The 22134-nt window shown below is 41.8% G+C and overlaps 1 protein-coding gene across 9 annotated transcripts in view; it reads left to right on the top strand.

Moving 5' to 3' along the window:
* Nucleotides 1-22134, top strand: part of TENM4 (teneurin transmembrane protein 4) — a 1040112-nt gene that overhangs the window by 878210 nt on the left and 139768 nt on the right. For 6 of the 9 annotated variants that reach the window (XM_075198626.1, XM_075198625.1, XM_075198623.1 and 3 more), the window contains 3 exons: nucleotides 10684-10930; nucleotides 18539-18637; nucleotides 20996-21231. In XM_075198626.1, the coding sequence (XP_075054727.1) occupies nucleotides 10684-10930; nucleotides 18539-18637; nucleotides 20996-21231 (582 nt within the window). The remainder of the gene's footprint in view (nucleotides 1-10683; nucleotides 10931-18538; nucleotides 18638-20995; nucleotides 21232-22134) is intronic. The other 3 variants (XM_075198627.1, XM_075198629.1, XM_075198624.1) reach the window with 1 other exon arrangement.

The following is a 22134-nucleotide window of genomic DNA, read 5'->3' as shown; positions in this document are numbered from 1 at the left end:
ACTGAGAGCTATATAGTGGAAGTAGCAGGGGCCCCAGCAGCACAGAGTATATCAGGAGATGGGTGATGTGTTAGTGAGGACAGGGCTGCATGTGACAGGGGAAGTGACATGATGTGAGGAGGGGAATGGAGGCAGCAGGAAGTCACAGACTGAGGGTTATATAGTGGAAGGAACAGGGTCCCCAGCAACACAGAGTAATAGTATATTGAGTCTCTTATCACAGCGTTGCAGAAAAACTGTGGCGTCAAACACACTTCAATATGAAATTGTTTTTTAATATCTCCAAATTCATAAATATGATTAAATAAATGTCAGAGATCCCTCGCACAAAACACCCTGACAGTGATGAAATATCACAGGTTACAGTTACACCAGTGAACTGCTAATTCACCTCACCTAAAGGGTATAATACATTTAATTACATGATGATATTTTTATTGCGTTTGCCTCTAAAGCCAAAAGACTTGTTGTTGTTGTTGTTGTTGCACATTCCTTTCAAAAGCCAAATGCTCGTAATATCTTAACATCAATTTTAGTTGCAGCTACTAAAATTCCATCTTCATAATATCAAAAACCTACGTATAGTTGTATAGTTGAAAGTATTTACCTTTACCTATAACAGGGACAGAAGTGATTATCTTGGGGTGCAGAGATCTGTAACTGCTCTACGGGGCTTTATCAGGATTATTTGCAGTGATTCACGGTGAAGAACTGTTTTGCAGAGATGTAGTAGTATTTGTAGCTGCCTGTCGGGTGGTATTTTGCATGCGAGAGCCCTTTTTCCCCAACTCTTATTATACATGTTGGTTGAAACACCCAGCTCACAAGTAGATTGGTTAACATTTTTGCAGTGAATTATGTGACTTTGTCACACTTCTTACATATAGTCCTTTGATATAACTGCTGACTTCCCCTCCCCCAACAGAGTAAGTATCTTTTCTTACGATACCCATAAGCTTCTGCGAAATGTGGGGGGACCTATTCATATTTCTAGGTCAAATATCCGCTGTATGACAGATATTATTCTAAGGTGGACTTTCCTTATGTGAGGTTTAGTTGTGGCATCTTGCTTTATTAGTAACCCAGCACTCGGGTAGCCCAGTGTGACCCCAGTACAAGCAGAGGACCCCCGCGGTGCCCCCGATCTCTAACAGAAGCTCAGTGACCTTTTCGCCCAGCTTGTTATCATGGATCTTTAATGATTAGCAGCGGCCCACCAGTCACAGCTTCTGGCTTTACAGCATAGGCTCCCATGGACTTGCACCGGGTAGAAAGGTCCTATATTAGCAAAAAAATAATATAAACCCTTTTCTTTCTCTGAGGAGTCTGGGTATTCCAGGTGAGGAACTGCCCGTGTCATGGGTTGCAGTTTTGATGCACTAAAAAGAAAATATATCTATAAAATTCAAATGAATGTTGCTTTATAGTTGTCACTCATTGGGCTTTGAGAGTCAAGACTATAAACGTGGATTAACGAAACTAAAGCTATGTACTTTTTTTTTTTTTTCCTGTCATCGTCAAAGGATTAGTTTAGTTTTTTGTGGACTTTGTGCCCCTCCTCCCCCCCTCTAAAAAAAAAAAAAAAAAAAAAGACAGGTGCGAGCTCTATCTATCAATAAAATCACAGCAAGGGTGCAAGGAGGTTTTGGCCCCCTGACCCCTCTGTGTAGTTTATAACTGGGATCTAGTTACACCAATAAGTAATCAATTATTTCACTTAAAAAAACATTTAGCACCATGATAATCTGATTCGTCACCATTCAAATAAATACAGATTATTTAAAATTAAATAGTCTATTTCATTTTATATATAATTGTTTAACGTTGCACTATGAATTTTTTTTTTCTTTTCTGGGAAATCACAGAAATGTTCTTTTGTAAACATCGATGTAAATTGTTCATATAGGTGATGGACGTGTTTTTGAAATTCCACATTAAATACCTTTTTTACAGATATTTGTTTCAGAGGTTTATTTAAAGGAATAGTTACAAAAATTGTGGTGTTACCTATATATGGTTTAGACCCCCCCCCCTCCCCCCCATGTCCTTCGTCTGCTCCATGGTTAATATGAAGCAATGTTCCGCCTCCGTGGGGGCTAGCAGAATCATTCTGTCATTTCATAATCAAGAATGCTGATGGGGAAGAAAACCCTTGATGAATAAACCTGACAGCCCGGCTGTGAAAAAAAAATATATATATTGATTTTTCTGAACAAAAAGTCAATATTTTTCTTTGGCAAGGCACTTTGCCACATCAGGAAAAAGTTAGCATGTCTTGTTTATGATTCATGGGAGTAACGGCTGTAAATCAGGCTGCTGGCTGTATGACAGAGGGGGTTTGTGTTCTCTGTGTATGTGCATTGTGAACCAGACCGCTCTCCTAATAGCCGGGCTGCACTAAATTAGCAGAGGATTTAACGTGTGCAATTGGTCTGAGCGTTCAGACGTGCGCTATCTTAGGTGCACAACCAAGAAACCTGAATATAGTAGTGTGTCCATGCATCTCTGTTGTAATACTGATGGTTGTAAGATAAACATATTATTTAAAATACGTACAATTTATGTAGCTGATTCAGTGCTTATTATGGTCTGTGTTGAGATTTGATCATTATCTCTTGCTGAATTAGGCCGGGTACACGCTACAGTGTTTTCAGCCAATGAAACGATAATCAACCATTCGGTCCGATAGCCCATTAGTGTGTACTCTGCAGCGAGGATCGTTTATCGTTCCAAAGCTCATCGTATTGTTTCATTTGATTTTTAAACCGGGCTAAAAGTGTCTTTCTACGATGGAACTATGTCGTTCCAATCCTGCAGTGTGTGGAACTCACGACCGGCAGTGTCCATAGATCTCTATGGAGTGTGCAGAGTCACCATCTTTTCAGCTAATGGTTATGACAGATGGAGATCACAGATCTGATGGGAAATCGTTCAAACATGTTTAGTGTGTACATATTGATTGGCATGTTGATCGGGACCTTTTTTTTAAAATTGTATTATTATTTTTCCTGTCCTTGGTAAAATCGTTAAAGATGTCGCATCGGGAGAAATTTTCTGTAGAGTGTACCCAGCCTTACACTGTTCCTTACGATAGTTCCCTGCTACCTGCTTTGACCTCTAATGTCCTGGTAGTTTTCTACCACTCCTGCCTGTGTATGTGTGTGTGTATGACTTGACTATTCTTGCCCTTTTATTCATACTTGCCAACTCTCCCGGAATGTCCGGGAGACTCCCGCATTTTGGGTGAGTCTCACGGACTCGCGGAAGAGTATGGCAATCTCCCGGATCTGCCCACTTTCTAGTGAAGAATTTGGTTTAAAATACCGCAATTCTCTGGGAATCGCGGCATTTGGCCCCGTCCCCGGTGTAAAATGATGCGTTTGCGTCATTACACCACTTGGGGTGGGTCCAAAATGACACCCCGCCCCCTTAACGCCCAGCTCCCCCCCCCCCCCCCCCCCGGCAGGCTCCCGGAAGCCAACTTCAGAAAGTTGGTAAGTATGCTTTTATTGGCGGTTTGAGTGTTCAGCGACTACGTGTTTTAAGACCCGAGGGCAATGGAGAAAGGGTGAACAGCGTTCGTTACGTTGCCCACAACCGGCCCGGCAATATGGCTGACCTACCGGTGTCGCTGGTGACCGTTACAGTAACAAACCACTTGTGAGCTGCACACAAAAAACACTTTAGGGACGTGATGATGTATGTTGGAAGGTAACATAGCCTCTTATCGAACATCGGGCACCATTGCCCCATACACATACCTCCCAATTTTTCAGCAGATTAAATGAGAGCACCCATCGAAGGGGGTGTGGTCATGTTGTAACTGAGGCGTGGTCATGTTTTGTGTGGTTACTTCCCTGTGGAATGTCTAGTGCTTCTGAAGCACTAGACAGTCCTATGGCACCCTCCACTCAATAGTTGCCAGATAGTCATGTGCTATAGTGAAATCCTGCACTGCTCTACTTAATGTAACCACCAGGAAATAACTGTAACGGGTGTTAGCGCTGGAGAACGGCCTCTTGTTTGGGGAGAACTAAGAGAACGCAGGAGACACCGCTATTTGTTCATCCGAACACCTCCCACAAAAATGGCAGCCTCCACTGTGCTTAGGCGATGTGTCGGCTATACCACATGTGTGAGAGACTCTCTGCTGCTGGGTAAGTGATTCTATACCACCTAGTCGTACCTATCCGCACCTCACAGACCACTGTCGTTGGTTATAAGTTTGTTTCATTTTATGAGTTGAACTATTAAATTTTATGAACTTGATTTGAAGTCAAAATATAAAACTTTCTTGTAGCAGGCACGTAAGCAGTCACAGGTAGTTCTTGCAGTTCTGTGCCAAGTCTGTTCCATGGTTGCCCGCTGTGAAATCTAGTTTGGGGGTGACAGATGTGAGGCGGCGTTGGTAAGGTGTGTGGGATTGTTCTTGTACAGGAGATGAAGCAAATGTTGTGAGCTCTCCAATCGTCATATGTGCCACCGTCTGTTGTACCGTTTATAAACTCCAGCGTAGTCCTGACAACCTCTCCGTTATCTAGGAGTCCAGATAGAGAAACCTTTTATAGAGAGAGAGAGGTGCTGACTAGGTTTTATTTTCACTTTATTTGTTTCAGCAAACGTTCAAATACAACAATCCCATGTGTGCTGTACCACGTTCCTTTTTTTAATTCAATATTTTTCCGTTAATGACCAGATTCAATGGGGAACGTTGATAACTCTGCAAGAAACCTGCTGCAACTCATCGGAACCAATGAGATAGTTTAGCAAATGAAAGCCATTGAAAAGTGTGGCTGGTCGGTGTGGGTTGCGGACCACCTTCGTTCACCTGTGCACCATTCAGAAATGTCCCTCCTTTCACACCCCCCCAACTGTCCCGATTTTGGCGGGATATCTCGATCCACGGCACTGCTAAAGATGTGGGGCTTAACCAAAAGTGGTTTGAGGGAAGTATATATATGGTCAGCACGATGGCTCAGTGGTTAGCACTTCTGTTTCACAGCACTGGGGTCATGAGTTCGATTCCCGACCATGGCTGATCCGTGTGGAGTTTGTATGTTCTCCCCGTGTTTGCGTAGGTTTCCTCTGGGTGCTCCGGTTTCCTCCCACACTTCAAAAACATACTGGTAGGTTAATTGGCTGCTATTAAATTGACCTTAGTCTATGTGTGTATGTCAGGGAATTTAGACTGTAAGCTCCAATGGGGCAGGTACTGATATGAGCGCTGCCGAATTAGTGGCACTATATAAATAGATGATGATGATGGTTAGAGAAGGGGAATGTAATAAAGTTTCCCTCGTTCTTTATGTTCTAAAGTGCTGAAACTTGGTTCCGGAGGTGACATTTGGAAATCCTTGAGCAGCAGATTTCACTTATGGGGAATTCCTAATTGTTCTTCTTGCCTCTATTACTTACCAATGTCAGCGGCAGTCAATGACATTTTAATGTACAGCAAAGCGTGACAATATTTGATGCATTAAGCCTCTTTAGCAATGTGACATGTTTTTCTCTCAATTCCTTTATTCTTATGAGCGCTCATATTTTATGCGTGACAGTCTTTACGGCGGTATTAATGATGATGATGATGGTACACAGTGGGATCCTCATTAGATCCCTAGAAAGAGGCCCGGAGTCCTTACTGTCATTAACAGAAATTCCAATCAATCTACCCCTCCCTCCCCCCCTATCTCCCTACGCTGGTCGTTGAGCAGTGTACAATTTGTATACTGTTATTATTTTATAGCAACTGTAATATTGTTTTGCTCCATTCTTGCATGGCAGGGTTTCTGCATTCATCAAGTTTACGACCCATGAAAATAAAAATTAATATTGTGTTTAGCAGGCATATTCTTGACAGATTGTATTTTCTCTTTCTCTGCAAATGGTCCTTTCTGATGTTCGTGTGCATTGCGTAGTTGGAAAGGCAGAAAGTTGTAGCCACTGTTAAATCGAGATGTTGCCATGTTCTGCCCTTAAATGGTCCAGATCCTGTTTTATTTCTACGCATGATAAATAATATACCAGAAAGGAAATGGTGATGTGTTTGTACTTGAAGGTGATTTCATTATTGGGGAGCCCCCCCCCCCCTCCCATTGGTGACTGATGAGTGTCAGAGATGAGGTAGTATCCTACATATGGTTAGAAATGGCCGTTGTCTTCTGGTTGGATGAGAGTAGCATCCAATCAGAATATCTACACATCTGTTGGGTGTCCCATGGCTAGAACTCGCCACCCTGCCCTCAATTACTACAATTAAGAAAGGGTGTGATGTCTGGACACCACCTCAAATATGGAAAAACCTGTTTGAAGTGTAAACACAATTTTTTCAGGAGTATTGTACAGTTGTTGGGTTTTTAACAATACATAGGCTTGATGTTTTGCAGATAGTGCTGTGCTACTTTTATAGGACTGTGTAGGATCAGGAACCCCCTCCATTCTGGTCCCTATCCAGTTAATTTTTAGAAAAGAAATGGCAGTAAAAGTAGATGGATTTGTGAACTGCTTTCTAATCGGTCAGCTTGCTGCAGAACGACATGTTCAAGCCAGTTCTCCAGGAGTTAACTGCTATTTCTTAAGGGGGTATAGTCATGGGGAGAGAGGACACAGCCAGGGTGCCCCCCACATGTGATGAATAATGAATGAACAGCTCATTTTATCACTTCTGAAATCCTGGGAGAGACACACAGTGCTCGGCTACCTCCCTAAACCAGCGTTGTGGTTTTCATTTCATTTAGTCCCAGGCAATTCATTTGCAAGACACTTGCTGCATTAATCCTGTAAACAGATTTTCACACATTCCTTGGCGTCCCGTCCCCCACCCAAAAAAAAAAACCAGGTGTCACTTTCACAGTGTCTCCTTTATCTCTCTGGATTGCCACTGGTTCACATTTGTTCAGGACAAAATAAGTGTGACTCTTTAACCCTTGCAGCCTCCTTACCCCGCCCCCTCCAATTTCACTTTTTTACTGCACCCCTCCACTTTGTAACTCTGGGTATGATGTATAGTTTGTGCTGTTGGCATAGTTTCTAGGTGGTCTATTTATCAAGCTACGGGTTTGAAAAAGTGGAGATGTTGCCTATAGCAACCTATCAGATTCTAGCTGTCATTTTGTAGAATGTGCTAAATAAATGACAGCTAGAATCTGATTGGTTGCTATAGGCAACATCTCCATTTTTTTCAAACCCGCAGCTTGATAAATAGACCACCTAGTAGTTGGACCTATAGCAACGTATAGAGCTAGTTTTACAGAGCTGTGCAAAAATAAGATTTCAGTTTGCGGAGAGAGATTATTGACATTAGATATAGGGGATAGAGGGCACTTTTTTAGGGGTGTTCCTTGTTGCCCTGGGGGTACACACAAAATTTGGCAAAATTACTTTATTTTTTAGATCAACTCTGAACTGGTTTTGTCCTGTCCTATACTTTTTAATGGGCTATATTTTGCAGTCGCATTATTTTGAGAAGCTAGTTTCTAAGTGCAAATTTGCCCAAAGTAAAACAAAGCTACAGGCACACACCAGCTCTTCATGTAATAAAAATACCCGTGCATTGTCTTACTCATGTGACTAAGTTAAGCCGTGTAACGCTAAACTGTGCAGTACTGTAGGAAAAATAAGTTAAAACATTTATTTATTTTATATACTGTCGGCACATCGAAACGCATATTAAGCGTGTGGAGGCTAATCCTGAGAGCAGGCCTGCGCCATGAAGTACGCAGGATGAACCATTTAGGAGCACGTACGCAAAACAAAAGAGCGCTTTGTGCTGCGCGTCAAATGCGCTTTGTAAATGGCCGGTGAGAGGGTGGAATTGAAATAACTGGACAAAGTCAAAGCATATTCAGCTGTGCAAAGTTCTGCACTTGGCACAGGATTCGAAGTTGAATAAAATCCTGAATTTTATTTATTTATTCTATTAAAAAAGCAGTAGAGAAATAAATGTTATCTACCCATAAAATATCAAACAGACAGTAGTTCTGCAAATATTCTGCCCGCTGTAAGTAAAGAAGCAGCAGGGCTATGCAAATAGGGAGTTAAAATGACAGGTGCATTTTGATGTGACTCAAATGCTTGAGGCATAATAATGTGACTAACCGTCTCCAATAAACAGCGTGGAATTACAAGCGGTGGTGGGATTCTCGGAGTCGGGAGCCTGGAAGACAGTTTGTTTTGGTTGGTTTTATTTTCTGGGCCTCAAGTATTTAAATATTTGCAGTTGACTCAAATGTCAAGGCCTTTGTTCCCTCTTAAACCTGATTTATTGCTAGGTATATATAATCTGTTCAAGGGGACCAGGCTGTCGCGTGCACAAAGAGGCGGCAGCCATTTTGTGTGGCGAACCAACAATAGCGAGATTACTGTCTGTCATATCTTTGGGAGCCAGGATGATCCCTGAGGTAATTTTGTGGTGTAAGCTATTTAGTGAATGGAGGCAATATTCATAATAATGCAGCCTATGAATGTACTAGGGATTAGAGACATCACTGAGGCACTGAATCAATGGCTTCTCATGAATAGTTGGTTAAGTCCTGAAAATGTCGGCCTGTGCGCGCGGTCTGTACAAGTTGTCTGAGGTGATTCTCGTATCTAAGTGTGTGTTTTGGCTTTCTGGTGACTGTTTTGTTTTTGATAACACACACCTAGATGAATATAACGGCATCAGTGAATGAGAGAAATAAATGATGGAGTTGAACCTCAAGCCAACATGGTGGCACAATGGTTAGCCTTGCTGCCTGACAGAGCTGAGGTCATTGGTTTGATTCCGGCCCTATCTGTGTGGAGTTTGTATGTTCTCCCCACGTTTGGGAAGGGGTGTTCTGTTTTTTTGGGGGGGAAGGGAGTTTTCCACAACAGTCCAAAAACATACTAGTAGGTTAATTTGCTTGTGACAAAATGGACCCTGTGTGTGTGTGTGTGTGTCGTGGGATATAGTGGGGCAGGGACTGGTGTGAATGACAAATATTCTCTGTACAGCGCTGCGTAATTTTATTGGTGATATACAAATAAATAACACTAAATAGCTACACCCACATATATGGATTTTAGCTAATTTATTAGTTCCAAGTTATGTATCTATATCACTAAAATATAGCTAAATACAATAATGTAACGGGGACGTACATGTATGTGTAATATGTAAATACATTATATAAAAAATTATATATATATATATATATATATTTTATATTTATTATGCACACAGTAACCATATATTATGATAATTGGGTGGTCTGTATTCCCACAGGGAAGAGATGCTGTAGCAAACCTTTTTGCATCTCCCATACTGTCATGCCACGCCTAGAGGGAATTCCAGACACTTTTTTAATCTCTCCCCCCCCCCCCCAAAAAAAATGTATTTCCTGTGTGCTTTGTTAGCCCCGGAGCTGCAGTAACTATCTGTTCTGTTAATCTGCCCCTGGCCACCATCACACCATAGACAAGGAACGAGCGGCTTCCACTGTGGTTTACAACAACCTATCAGGTGTTTTGATATCTTCGTTATGCGACCCTCATATACTTGTGGCCAGTGAGATTCTTTGTCATTACACACAGTACTTGTTATATCGCCCTACAAGTGGATATCTGTGATTCCTATAAGGCAGACCTTGACATGTGGCATGCTGGAAGTTGTAGTTCCACAACGGTTGAAATGTGAATACACAATACTAATATATGTGATACTATTCATAGGACTATGATTTATGTGTATTGTATAACGCCAACTTTATTGACTAAACTGGAAACTAACACCCAGTGTGGGGATTAATCTCCATTAATTGTATATATCCTTTAATTGTCTGAGAGGAAGTTATGAAGCGTTTAGGAACGCCACACCCCGGCAGGACCACACACAGGGTTTTGTGAATGGACGTGTTAACTCCGAGTCTGCTGGTGCAGCTCGCTCAGTCAGTATTGCTCTGGAGCTATAGTGTGTCTCTCTGTGTGTCTGCAGACTATTACTCCCACCAGGTGCAGTCACCTGCGCCGTGTTGGAGGTGGGTGTTCAACCGCAGGTAGAGAAACCCAACATCTGTTTAAGGTGTCTTAGCTGGTTTTGTGTACTAACTATACTAACAGAACAGTCATCTGAACCGAAGTAGTTTACACATGTGTGTTCTGCAGCAAAGAGCATTGAAATAAATAAATTTAAAAGAGCACATACATCCCGTGTACAGACCTACTTCTGCCAAGACACAGGACGGTGGATTGTTGGGATCATGAGGTGATTTGGTGGGCAAGGTTGGAGAAATTGCTGAGGGAGTGTGACAAGTTTTTATTGTTTGGTGTGTGCTCATCACAGAATTATTTCTGTACACCGTTTGTGTTACAGCTGGTTTATGTGAGGGTGCTGATGGGTAGGAGTTGGCATATGAGAGAGAACGGGCAAGAAGTAGCAGGTTCACCAATTGGTGTATCGGCATCTCCAGAAGAGCCTCTTCTCTCCTCTTCATGGAATTGCGTAAATACCCTCTGAAAAATCCATGATTTATATTATATCCCCCCCCCCCCCCCCCCCAACTTTGGAGCTCTGGGAATCAGGCGCAGGGGGCGTGGCCACACGGTGAAATGTTGTTATATTGTCACATCTCTACTTGTAAATGTGTCTCCTCATGACTCATTGTGACTAGATCTAAAGTAAAATGTCTAATGTACTTTTTCGTTTCTCTCACCTCTGTTTTCCAGATCAGCCTCTGGGTCTGCAGAACCATTTGAGGCTGAGGACGCCTCCTCCGCCGTTGTCTCACCCCCCAAATACCCACCATGCAGCTTCCATCAACTCCCTGAACAGAGGCAACTTCACCCCTCGGAGTAACCCCAGCCCGGCTCCCACGGACCACTCCCTGTCAGGAGAGCCCCCGGGCTGTGCCCAGGAGCCCCTCCATGGTCAGGACAACTGGCTGCTCAACAGTAACATTCCCCTGGAGACCAGGTACTTCTCAGCGGCTGCCGGAATAAACTGCTGATGTTTTAGGGCCTGGGTGATGACAGCTTAAGCAAAAACACTGACCTGCTAATTAGTCGTATAAAGGCCTGAAAAAGCAATCAGCACTGCCTTGCTTTGTTTGGTTTTACAGGACAAATGTGTGACAGAGATAAAAGCTAGTCCAACAAGCCATAAAATGTGACGTTAGGCTTTATTATTAACCGTTAATGTATCAACAGCAGCCAACCGTTCAAAGACGAAACATTCCGAGGTAAACAGGGGTTCCGTAATGAGTCCTCGGGTCCCCTCTGCCGCGTCCTATCGCATGGTCATTAAACTTGAACAGAGCTTGCAAAAAATTAATCTCCCTTTAACCCCTAATAGGAAAGAAGTCTACAAAACTAGAGATCTTTAAATGATGCAGTCTTCTGGCCATGCTTTGATCACCATGTTGTAGACAGGGCTGTTTGCTTCATAACTTTATCTGGTGGTATAGAGTGCGTTCTGGTCGCATACAAATGATAGCCACAGGAAAGACCATGGCACGAAGTTAGGAGAGAGAGGGGCGACACGTGGCTCCGTAGACCCCAGTTGGTCAGGTCTGTGAGCTCCCATCCTTTTCCATTCTGCAATTATTTCAATTATTTAAGGCTTCACTTTGAAGTCTGCCGAGAAAATGCTTCAAGGCATCACCTTGTTGAGCGTAGCAAAGAGGTCAACTTTCTGGTTCATCGGCAGCTTAAATGCCAACAGGTTGTCCACATGTGGGCGGCTGTGGGAACCCCACCTTATCACACCATTATCCACACGTATTTTTTTTTTTTTTTTTAAAGAACAAATAACCTTGAACTCCCAACGAATTTGTAAAAGTTCCACGTGACCTCTCTCCCGGTTCCCCGTCTTCTCCTTCGTGATGTATAAATTAACAGGCAGTTCACATTGCAGATTACATGCCCGATCGCTCAGTGACCACTAACTAAAGCTGACATTTAATATAACACATTAATCAAAAAAAGTGACTGGGCTTATTTTCTCTAATTAGGCAATTATGTAGAGCATATATATTACTAAACTAATGACCACAGGTCAGAACTGGAGATCATTATTTCCTCCGCTATGACCGATGGCTTTCTGGAGAGAAATTGCAGCGTGTTGTTTGTTCACGGTTTGACCTTTAAACCCCTTTTTTGCCTTCGGAGGTTGAGGGGCAATAGTGCAATGTGTATCCGAGGAGGTAATAGAAATACATAGAAGCATCTCTGGACTCCTAACATGCTTTTGCACTTTAGTCCTGCTGTAATGACGGGAGCATACAACTATTATACGCATTCTTGATTTACGCAGCTATTGATGTTACAATGCAAGGGGTGCAAATTAGTATTCTGTTTTGCACATAAGTTAAATACTGACTGTTTTTTCATGCAGCACACAAATACTTGATAGCTTATTTGTACACTGAAATTTAAAGTTGATATTTGTGTGCTACATGAAACACAGTCAGTATTTAACTTATGTGCAAAACAGAAAACTAATTTTCACCCCTTGCATTGTAACATGGTTTTGTCCAGGAGACTGAAATAAGAAGTTTCTCAAGTTAAGATCCTTAATGAATCAGGCCCAAGATTACGAAGTCTTGCAGTATTGTTACGTTGCTTAGATTAGCGGCTACCCTCAAAGTGCAGCCATCTAAACGGCGTTCTCGCAAGAGGCGGCTCCTGCGATGTAGATGCAGATTTGCACGTTGGTCGCTAAATAGGAACTTTAAATAGACAACAGTGTTTCATACGGTCAGTGAGGTAGTCTATATAGGCGGTAGAGATCCAAACCTCTTCTTGGCCCCTTAAACTATTTCAGACGGGTCGCTATTTCTAAGACCAATCCTAATTAACGACTATTTTGTTAAGGTAGAAACTGCTTAGGAAAAGAAAAGTTAGGGAGTAAAACTCTTTCACCTGTGACGATTATTTAAGAAGGTCTTACTGTTTTTCCTACAAATTACATGTTTTTAATCTCTTGGGCACCAACAAATGAGGTCAGTTGGGCCGGGATGACGGACGAGGGTAACTCATCAAGGATTCGCAGCACTGAGGTCTGAAGATCCCGCAGTTCATGAAATGACTTGAAGTCAGTGTGACAGGCATTGATCTTTGCCTTATAGCACAAGTGAAAGGCTCTTCATTGCAAAAAGAACTGTAAACACACAGAAAAAACAAGTCTGCTGAAAGCGTAGGGGCCTGTGAAGTGTTATTAACATGAATTAGAGCCTCTCTTTATTTAATGAAAGGGGTGTCGCGGCTGAGACTGTCTGCGGCAGCGCCTGCTCGAGAGCAGGAGGTGAAGCTAATCGATGAGTGGGAAAGTGACTCTCGGACACGCTAGTACACGTTACCCGTCTCTGCGCGGAATACAAATTCCAGCCACAAGTAGAATTTCCAATTGAAGAAAAAAAATGTTTTGTTTTAATAAAATCTAATCAACTGCATTAAGCATTCTAGTCATCTTCTGACTTTAATCGTCAGGGGAACCGCAAAGTTCTATTGTGCCACCAGAAGAGTTTTTGCTTAAATAAAATAATAGAATGTTGCAAAAACTTTTATATATTTTGTAAGTTATAATGTAGAATATTTTGCGCTGATTAAAACACATGCTAGTCCATGTGTAGAGAGGTTTGGTAAAGTTAGGCAAGCATTCTAGCTTTTTTTTAATGATAATTTAACCACCAGGGGACACTGTTTCATAAGAGCAAAATGATTCTGACTTTTTCTGTAATAAAATAGCTAGAGCTTGTAATTCCCATCATGCTAGCAAATAACAGAAATCACATTCGATCAGTTGCAACTTCCTGATCCAAGGTTATGCAAATCTGTGATGTTTATTATCTATGTAAAGGGCTATAAATCTGTCATTGTTACTTTTAACAGAAAAAAGATTATTTACCCTGCGGATGTTTCGACATTTTCACTGCATTCATTTACAATGTAATTCCTGCTTTTCTTATCATGTGATTAATTAGAAATGCAAATAATAATTACATTTTTTCATGCTTGCGCTTACAATTTACTGCAGTCAATCATTGCCCTCTGCTGCAAAGGATTATTGGTAGAAACTGATCAGGGCCGCTCACAGAGTCTACGTCTTGGTATAATTGGTGCATTTAAATATATATATCGATAACTTCTCTATTGTATTGATACAAAATAATTTGTCTATAGAAGTGTTTGCTTCACGGTAAAATTTCACATGTCATTTATTGCATAATGGAATCACAATGTTATATGGGCATAGTGACCACTGATCAATATAAAATATAAATGTTAAAAAAAAAAAAAAAAAGAGGCTAAAATTTCTTCATCAATTAAAAAAAAAAGACATTAATGGACTGTATAAGTATTAACACCCCCTTGTTTTATTACATGAAAGAGAGACCCTTTAGTTGCATTTACAGCTCAGTCTATTTGGAAACGTCATTACCAGCTTTGCCCCTCTGTGGGCGTTACAACATTTGCTCATTCTTCTTTGCGATATTGCTCAGGTTTCGTCAGTTTGGGGAACTGCAATGTACAGACCATCCAAAGGTTCTCAGTGGGACTGAGGCCTAAGCTTTGACTGAGAACACTACAATATATTTATTGTTTTTTTGTTTTTTCTTTTTGGAGGTTGGTTCTTGCTGTATGCTTTGGGTCCATCGTCCTGCTGGAATATAAATAGAATAGAAATCTTCTAGAGTCCGAGGTCTCTTAAAGACTGCAGAAGGTTTTCCTCCAAGATTTGTCTATATATTTCCCTCTTTTTAGACAAATTTTATAGCCCCCTGATCCAGAGGCTTTTCACCAACATGATTCATAAGATAATGTTCTTGGGATGATGCTGAGGCCAAAGAGTTCAGTCTTGGTCTCCTCAGACCATAGAATACTTCCTCCTGTGGCAAACTCTCAACTGAATCTGCTTTTTTTTCAACAATATTATTATTATTGTTATCGTAGATTCGTAAGGCGCCACAGTGCTCCGCAGCGCCGTACAGTAGGGGAGACAAGGACATACATAAAACAAGGACATACAAGGCAGACAAAATAATTGGAGACAAGAAAACAAAGGGTATGGAGGACCCTGCTCATTAGAGAGCTTATATTCTAAGTGGAAGAGGGCACAGGTGAAACAAGAGGAGCGAGTGTGGCTCAGAGTGGAGATTGGGACAACTGTGAGGGTACATTAGTGTGAATAGTGTTATCGGGGATAAGGTCACCTCTAAAAAAGAGATGGGTTTTCAAAGAGCATCTAAAGATTTGAAGACTGTGGGAAAGTCTGATTGCGCGTGGTAGGGAATTCCATAAGTGGGGAGCAGCACGGGAGAAGTCTAGTAGACGGGATTGAGAATTGGTTATTAGAGACAAGGCGCAGGTCAGAGGTAGATCTAAGAGGACGGGAGGGATAGTATTTTGATATGAGATTTGAGATGTATGCAGGGGTAATGTTGAGGGCTTTGTAAGTAAGGGTGAGTAATTTGAATTGGATTCTGAAGGACACAGGGAGCCAGTGTAGGGATTTACAAAGTGGTGCAGCAGATGTGGAGCGGTGAGAGAGGAAGATCAGTCTTTCAACAGCATTTAGGATGGATTGAAGTGTGGATATATGGGTGTCAGGAATGCCAGATAGCAGGAGGTTGCAGTTGTCAAGACTGGAGATGACAGAATGGATAAGAGTTTTTGTAGCATGTTGAGTAAGAAAAGGGCGTATTTTGGAAATGTTTTTAAGGTGGAGTCGACAGGACTGTGAGAGAGTTTGGATGTGAGGAATAAAGCAGAGGGTGGAGGCCGGTGAGACACCAAGGCAGCAGGCTTGGGAGACTGAGGAAATTGTGGTGTTATTGACAGTGAGGGAGATTTGAGGGCAGGTGGTGACTCTGGCAGGAGGGAAGATAATAAGATCTGTTTTGGACATGTTGAGGTTTAGGTAGCGTTGGGACATCCATGTGGAGATAGGCGAAAGAGAGTTGGTTACACAAGATCGTAAAGAAGGGGAGATGTCAGGGGAAGAGATATAGATTTGGGTTCTAGATTCTAGTTCTAGTTTAATGGTTTCCTTCTTGCCACCCTCTATTAAAGCGGAGATTTGTGCCCGGGCTTTTGTTGTCCCATGGAGAGTGTAACTCTTGTCAGGGTGGTCCTGTGTCTCTCGATCTCCCTCACAAGTGTCGTCCTTGATTGGAGGCTCGTTTTGGAGAACATCCTATTCTAGAAAAATACACGTTTGATAAGTGTTCTCCATTTCTTTATGATGGACTTAGTGATCCAGTGGTGGGTTATTAAATGTCTGAAATCTTCATATAGCCCATCTTTGAATAATCGATAAACGTTTCTTGGGTTTTTCCCAATATTCTTCATGATAAAGATCTGGGGCCTGATGTTTTTTGCTTATCTTAAGCAAATCCACTCTGTGCATGCCCAGAAAAGGGAGATAAGAAGCAAAATCCACTGCGTAAGTGAAGAATTTCATAAGTTAAGATGAAAATCCATCTTAAATTCACTCTTATCTCCCTGTTTCTTCTTAAAATAAGCATCTTAACTTTTGCACAAGATAAGATCACTAATGAATCAGGCCCCTGGTTTGGAAATGCTGTAACTAACTATGAGATCTCTCATGAACAGGTGGGTTTATTTGTTAATCGATTGAAACCCTTTAATTGATAACAGTTGGGCTCCGACCAATGGCGTCTACTTTGAATACAACTGATTGCACCCGGGTTTATATCGGTGTCGTGTAATCCATTATTATCTGGGTGTTATTCACAAAATGCCTTAATGAGTATTTTATGCTGATCAGTGAAAATAATCTCCTAAAAAAAAAATAATAATTTTGATTCTATGGTGTAAGAAAATAAAATGTGAAAAATGTCATAGGGGTGAATGATTTTTATAAACAATGTATATGACCTATAGCGTGGATGGTAAATCTGTATTTTAAAAAAAATCCACTGTGTTGAACTGTTTACTAAATCCCCATCATTTCACGTCCCCTATCCCCCACCTCGGCTTCCACCTCTATTAAAATGACTGCACTTTCCAGTAATTATGTGGACAGAAACGTTTCCCCCCCCCCAGCTGTCGTCTTGTTAGAAAGCACTGACCCACAAATGATATCAGAGACTACAATTATTACAGATCGTGAACCATACAACATTCTTCAAATATCTGCTATGAGGCTTTGGCGTAGTTTAAAATGATCAGAGGGAGAGAGCCCAATTATGTTGCCTGATATACAATCGGACAAGCAGAACGTGTAAATGTTAGATTTTGCCATTTTCAGACCGTGCAGTATTTTAGTAACTTGACCTGAAATGCTGGGAGAAGTGTTTTTATTGTGTATAAGAGGAAAAGGCGGGTTCTGTCAAGTCATGTGTGTAATATTCCCTCATCACTGGTAGCAGACGTCATCTAATCTCATGCACAAAACACTTGAAGTAGAGTTATCATCAAAATATATGTATATTTAGTTATTTAACGAAGTGTAAAATTCAATATGATGGAACCTATAAAACACATGATGTTGGCACACAGCAGAAGCAGTCATTTGTTGGCCTTAACCTGTATTTCAGAACTAGCAACCAGAGCCTTTCTGAATTTTGGTCTTGAAGCCACTCTGTGATGTCACTGGTTCCTAGAGACATGATTGGTTGCCTCTTTGTGAGTATTGGCTCGGCTCACAAAATGGCTGCCTCTGCCAAGTGCTTCAATGACGTCATCGTGAACATTTGTTTAACCCATAAATGGCTACCTCATCAGTTCCTATTGAGTCGATAGGCTGAATTCTTCTGAACATTGGTCCTTACCGCAAAGTTGGCTGCCTCCATGACTGAGCAACTATGGAAGGCCATCGTGAGAATGCAGCCCCCCAATTCATTAGGTAACGCTGAAATCATGAAGACGACAAAATGGCTCTCTCTGCAAAGTGCTGTCATGAGTTCCTTATACGTGGATTAACTGTATTCCCGTGAATATTGGTTAAGCCCACAAAATGGCTTTCGCATGGGTCTTTGTTGAGTTGATAGGCTCTAATCACATAAATATTGGTTCAGTCCACCAAATGACTGCCTCTCGTGTGCAGCCAACAGGTGCTCCTGCTTAGAGATGATGAATTTAGTGTTTTGTTGTAAGGCTCCTCCACTTTATGATGTTGATATTTACAGACAGACTTCTAAAAAGGAAAAACAGAGGTGTTGCCGATAGCAACCAATCAGATTCCAGCTATCATTTACCTAGTACATTCTAGAAAATGATAGCTAGAATCCGATTGGTTGCTGTGGACACTTCCAATATTGAGAAGGTTGGATAAATCTGCCCCTTAATCTCTGACTAACCATGTTAATTGACATACCTGCTGGTTAGAAAAATAATAAATACTAACGATGAGCAATTATTCTCCAGCACTACATAGAATAAAACCAACGTATTATTATTTCTTTTATAATGAAATGAATTGCAATGTTTTATTATATTTAATTTTACACCATATATAAAGAAATGTATTTTGATGATGACCAATGGGTGCGCTTTAGCAGGAGGTCACTTCATTGATGCATGACTCACGGCCTTCATTCATGTTTCCATCTGTATGTAGAAACATAGCACAGCAGACATTCCTAGAGACATTGCAGGACAACCTCATAGAGATGGACATCCTCCCCACCTCCAGACATGACGGTGCTTACAATGATGGGTATGTTACACATCCTATTGATTGTCTGCCATGTTGCATGAGATCACCGCCTTTTATTCACTGCACTTAACAGGTGCCACTCGGCAAACTTACGGCGTTAGCTGCTTAGTAACGTACTGAAAACACTGAGAACTCTGTGCAGCGAAGGTTTTAGAAGCATAAGTGAAGTTATAACACGTTTATTACTGTTTTGTGTTCAAAATAAATGTTTCCGGTTCTTGTAAGGCCAGGTTGGTCGACCAATCGAGAGAGTGCCTAGAATAACCGTCATAATAAGCAGATAAAAGTGTAGATTTTAGCAACTCTTGTAAAATGGAAAAGTGGAGGTTTTTCCTGTAGCAACCAATCAGATTGTAGCTATCCTCTAGTACAGTGATGGCTAACCTGTGACACTCCAGGTGTTGTGAAACTACAAGCCCCAGCATGCTTTGCCAGCTATCAGCTAGTTATCTACTGGCAAAGCATGCTGGGGCTTGCTTCGCCCCCAGCCGGCTACTCCCAATCTTATTCTTTGGTTTGGCAGACCCAGGGGTCAGCCGACTGCCGCATCGCGCAACCACTTCGGCTTGATAAAAATGTAGCTGCCCGTCGCTGGTCTTGTACATTCTAGAAAATAACTAGAATGTGATTGGCTGCCATGAGCCACACCTCCGCTTTTTCCTTTTTTAGAAGTTTTGATAAAAGTCTTAGCAAGATGATGTACTACTTGGAGATGGGAGGTAATGTGGATTCACACAGGATAATGTAGAGTACTGATGGGCAACTGGTGGCTCTCCGACACATCCTAGTACACCTTACATGCCACTTAAAGCATCCCCTAACAAAAACAACAACAAAAAACATGAAATGACCAAAGTTGTCATATACTGGTACATCTGTGTCCAATTTGATCACACACGTGGGCGACCCAACTGGATTGTAACCAGCCGCTCGGTGCTTAAGCTGAGGGTTTGCATCACTAGGTCTCATTGGTGTGAGTGCCCAATGACAGCACACTTGCAGATTTTACGGCCGATCCATTAAAATCCCAATAATTCTGATCAGATTTTCAATAGGAGGGTTGGTCTTTTTAGGCCCGATATGCAGCATTCGAGGGCAAGTTTCTTGCCAATTAAACCCTCCCAAAAACAGGAGAGAGAGAGACGTCTCCTGGATAAAATAAAATGGGTGTATAGGTCTAACCTCCAGGCCTCCTGATAGACAGAAGCTTTATTATTGATTCTCAACACAAGGAAACTGCACATGAATTTTGTTCGGTCAAGATCCGTATTGAGCATAGCTGTTGATTGTGGCCAAAGCCATCAGTTCTTGGGTATATACAACATATATATAAAATTATATAAAGATTAATTTTTTCAAAGAACCATAAAGTTACATGTGAGGATTTTGTCTTTGCACTGGGCCCTGTCGTGTCCTCAATGCCCAGTGGGTAAAGCATTGGCTCAAACGGCCGTCGTGTAAATGGCATTTCCCGGAAGTCAGGTCTCCTCAGTAGGAGAGGCTTGTTTATAATCGGACACCTTTTATACATTAACAGTACAGCCTCCTCTGGAATGTCTGCTCATGCGTGCATTCAATACGCATATCTTTAATTTGATACCACATGTGCCCTCTTTGACATCTGTATTTTAATATCTGATGTTGGTTGAAATCAATGATATAATACAGAATGCTACTTACCAAGGATAGGCCATACCCCATCCCCCTTGTCCAATTCAACGAGACCAGAGTTCTACAGAGGCACCTCTCTTTCCTACTACCACTCGCCTCATCGGGCCGTGGAGTTGTCAATGCCCCTCCTCCGTGAACTCTCCCTTCTCGTGGGAGGGGCACTGACAAGACTTGTAGGAGAGAGAGGAGTGCATCACTTGACCAAATTGGAGGGTGAGCCCAGGTAAGTAGCAGTCTGTATTATAGCAGAACTTGCTGAACTAAGTTTTGGGTCACCCTTTAATTTTTGTGGTCTCATTTGAAGTTCTTTCTTCTCTGCAGTTTGGTAAAAAAGTGGGTCGAGTTCTTGTTTTACATTTTATTTGTTTTACAATGGTGCATGCTGTGCGTTGTTACTACAAGTCCTGCCAATGTGGATGGATATTCCTCTTAATGCTTTTCAATGAAGCTGCTGTCATTTATGGTAATGCTGGTAAAATGTCAAACGTACTGTGTACAACGGGCCTCTTTATAGGACACCAAATTAACATTACTGGTATTGCAAAGCTCTTGGCTTTAAACTCAGCATAGCTTTATACAACTACTTCATTGTAAGGGTGGAGAGGGAGCCCATCGTTGTACCTTGTCGGTAGACCATAGTCCGTAGACCGAAGACTCAACCACTCGCATTCTTGTTTTCTCCTGCAGGCATTTCCTCTTTAAACCCGGAGGCACGTCTCCCCTGTTTTGTACGACATCGCCGGGCTATCCTCTGACCTCCAGCACTGTGTACTCGCCACCACCCCGACCCCTTCCGCGAAGCACTTTCTCCAGACCCGCCTTTAACCTGCAGAAGCCGTCTAAATACTGCAACTGGAAATGTGCCGCCCTAAGCGCTATCATCATCTCCGTCACACTGGTGATCCTCCTGGCCTATTTCATCGGTAAGTGTTCAGGTGGATTTCCTTTAAAGGTGCATCCATCGCTTGCACACAGTGGTGGCAGTCATGTTGTGACCTGGGGACAAGGCTACGGTGTCACCGATTCCTAGTGACCTGCTTGTCATCGTTCATGACTAGCGCGTCAGCCCAAAAAATGGCTGCCCTCATTGTAGACCACTGGTGCTCTTTAATCTCTTGATTTTGTTTTCTCCTCCTTCCATCCAGCTTTATTTCCTAGGTTATTGTTTGTGCAGTTTTCATCTATATACAGCTTTTGTTTCCACTGTCTCTCCTTTGTTTCTTCCACTTCCTGTCTTCAACTTGCTTCAATCTTCTTCTTTTCCTTTTCTTCTCGTGATTTCCACGTTCCTTCCTTCCTTTTCTTTTCTTAATCCCTTCAGTTTCCTTTCCCAGTTTGTGTGTGTTACACCTGCTTCTTATCAACCTACCCCTCTTCCTTCTCGTTCCAAATTTTAAGTGGGTTTTCTATAGTCGGAAAATAATGTGATTTGGCTTCAATATGCCCTACAGCAACTTTTACTAAATGCATTGCTTTGTCTTCCTGACATGCTTTTCCAAGCTAGTTTCTTCAGCAGGGACTTTATAGCAGAGGTGATTATTCCTATTCTTTGAATACGACAGAGGACTGATATTTTAGATACAGTAGAGTTCTATGTGCAGTACATATATGTGTCACAGGAAAGCAAAAGTAAATCAGGAAGACAAAAATATAGATCTATGTATCTAGTGAAAGTTGTATCGAGATAAAATCAAAGTCACAATCGCTTTCGTATTATCCGAGTGTACCGTTCTGTGTAACCCATAGACTTTATAAGTGAAACGTGATTTGATAATCTTTATTTACCATATCTCCGATGACAAATGATCTAAATCATCTGTCACCGA

Source organism: Mixophyes fleayi, chromosome 2 (assembly GCF_038048845.1).
Source record: "Mixophyes fleayi isolate aMixFle1 chromosome 2, aMixFle1.hap1, whole genome shotgun sequence".
NCBI lineage: Eukaryota > Metazoa > Chordata > Amphibia > Anura > Limnodynastidae > Mixophyes > Mixophyes fleayi.
Note: the sequence above shows the minus strand (reverse complement) of the source record. Positions and strands in the feature narration are given on the sequence as shown.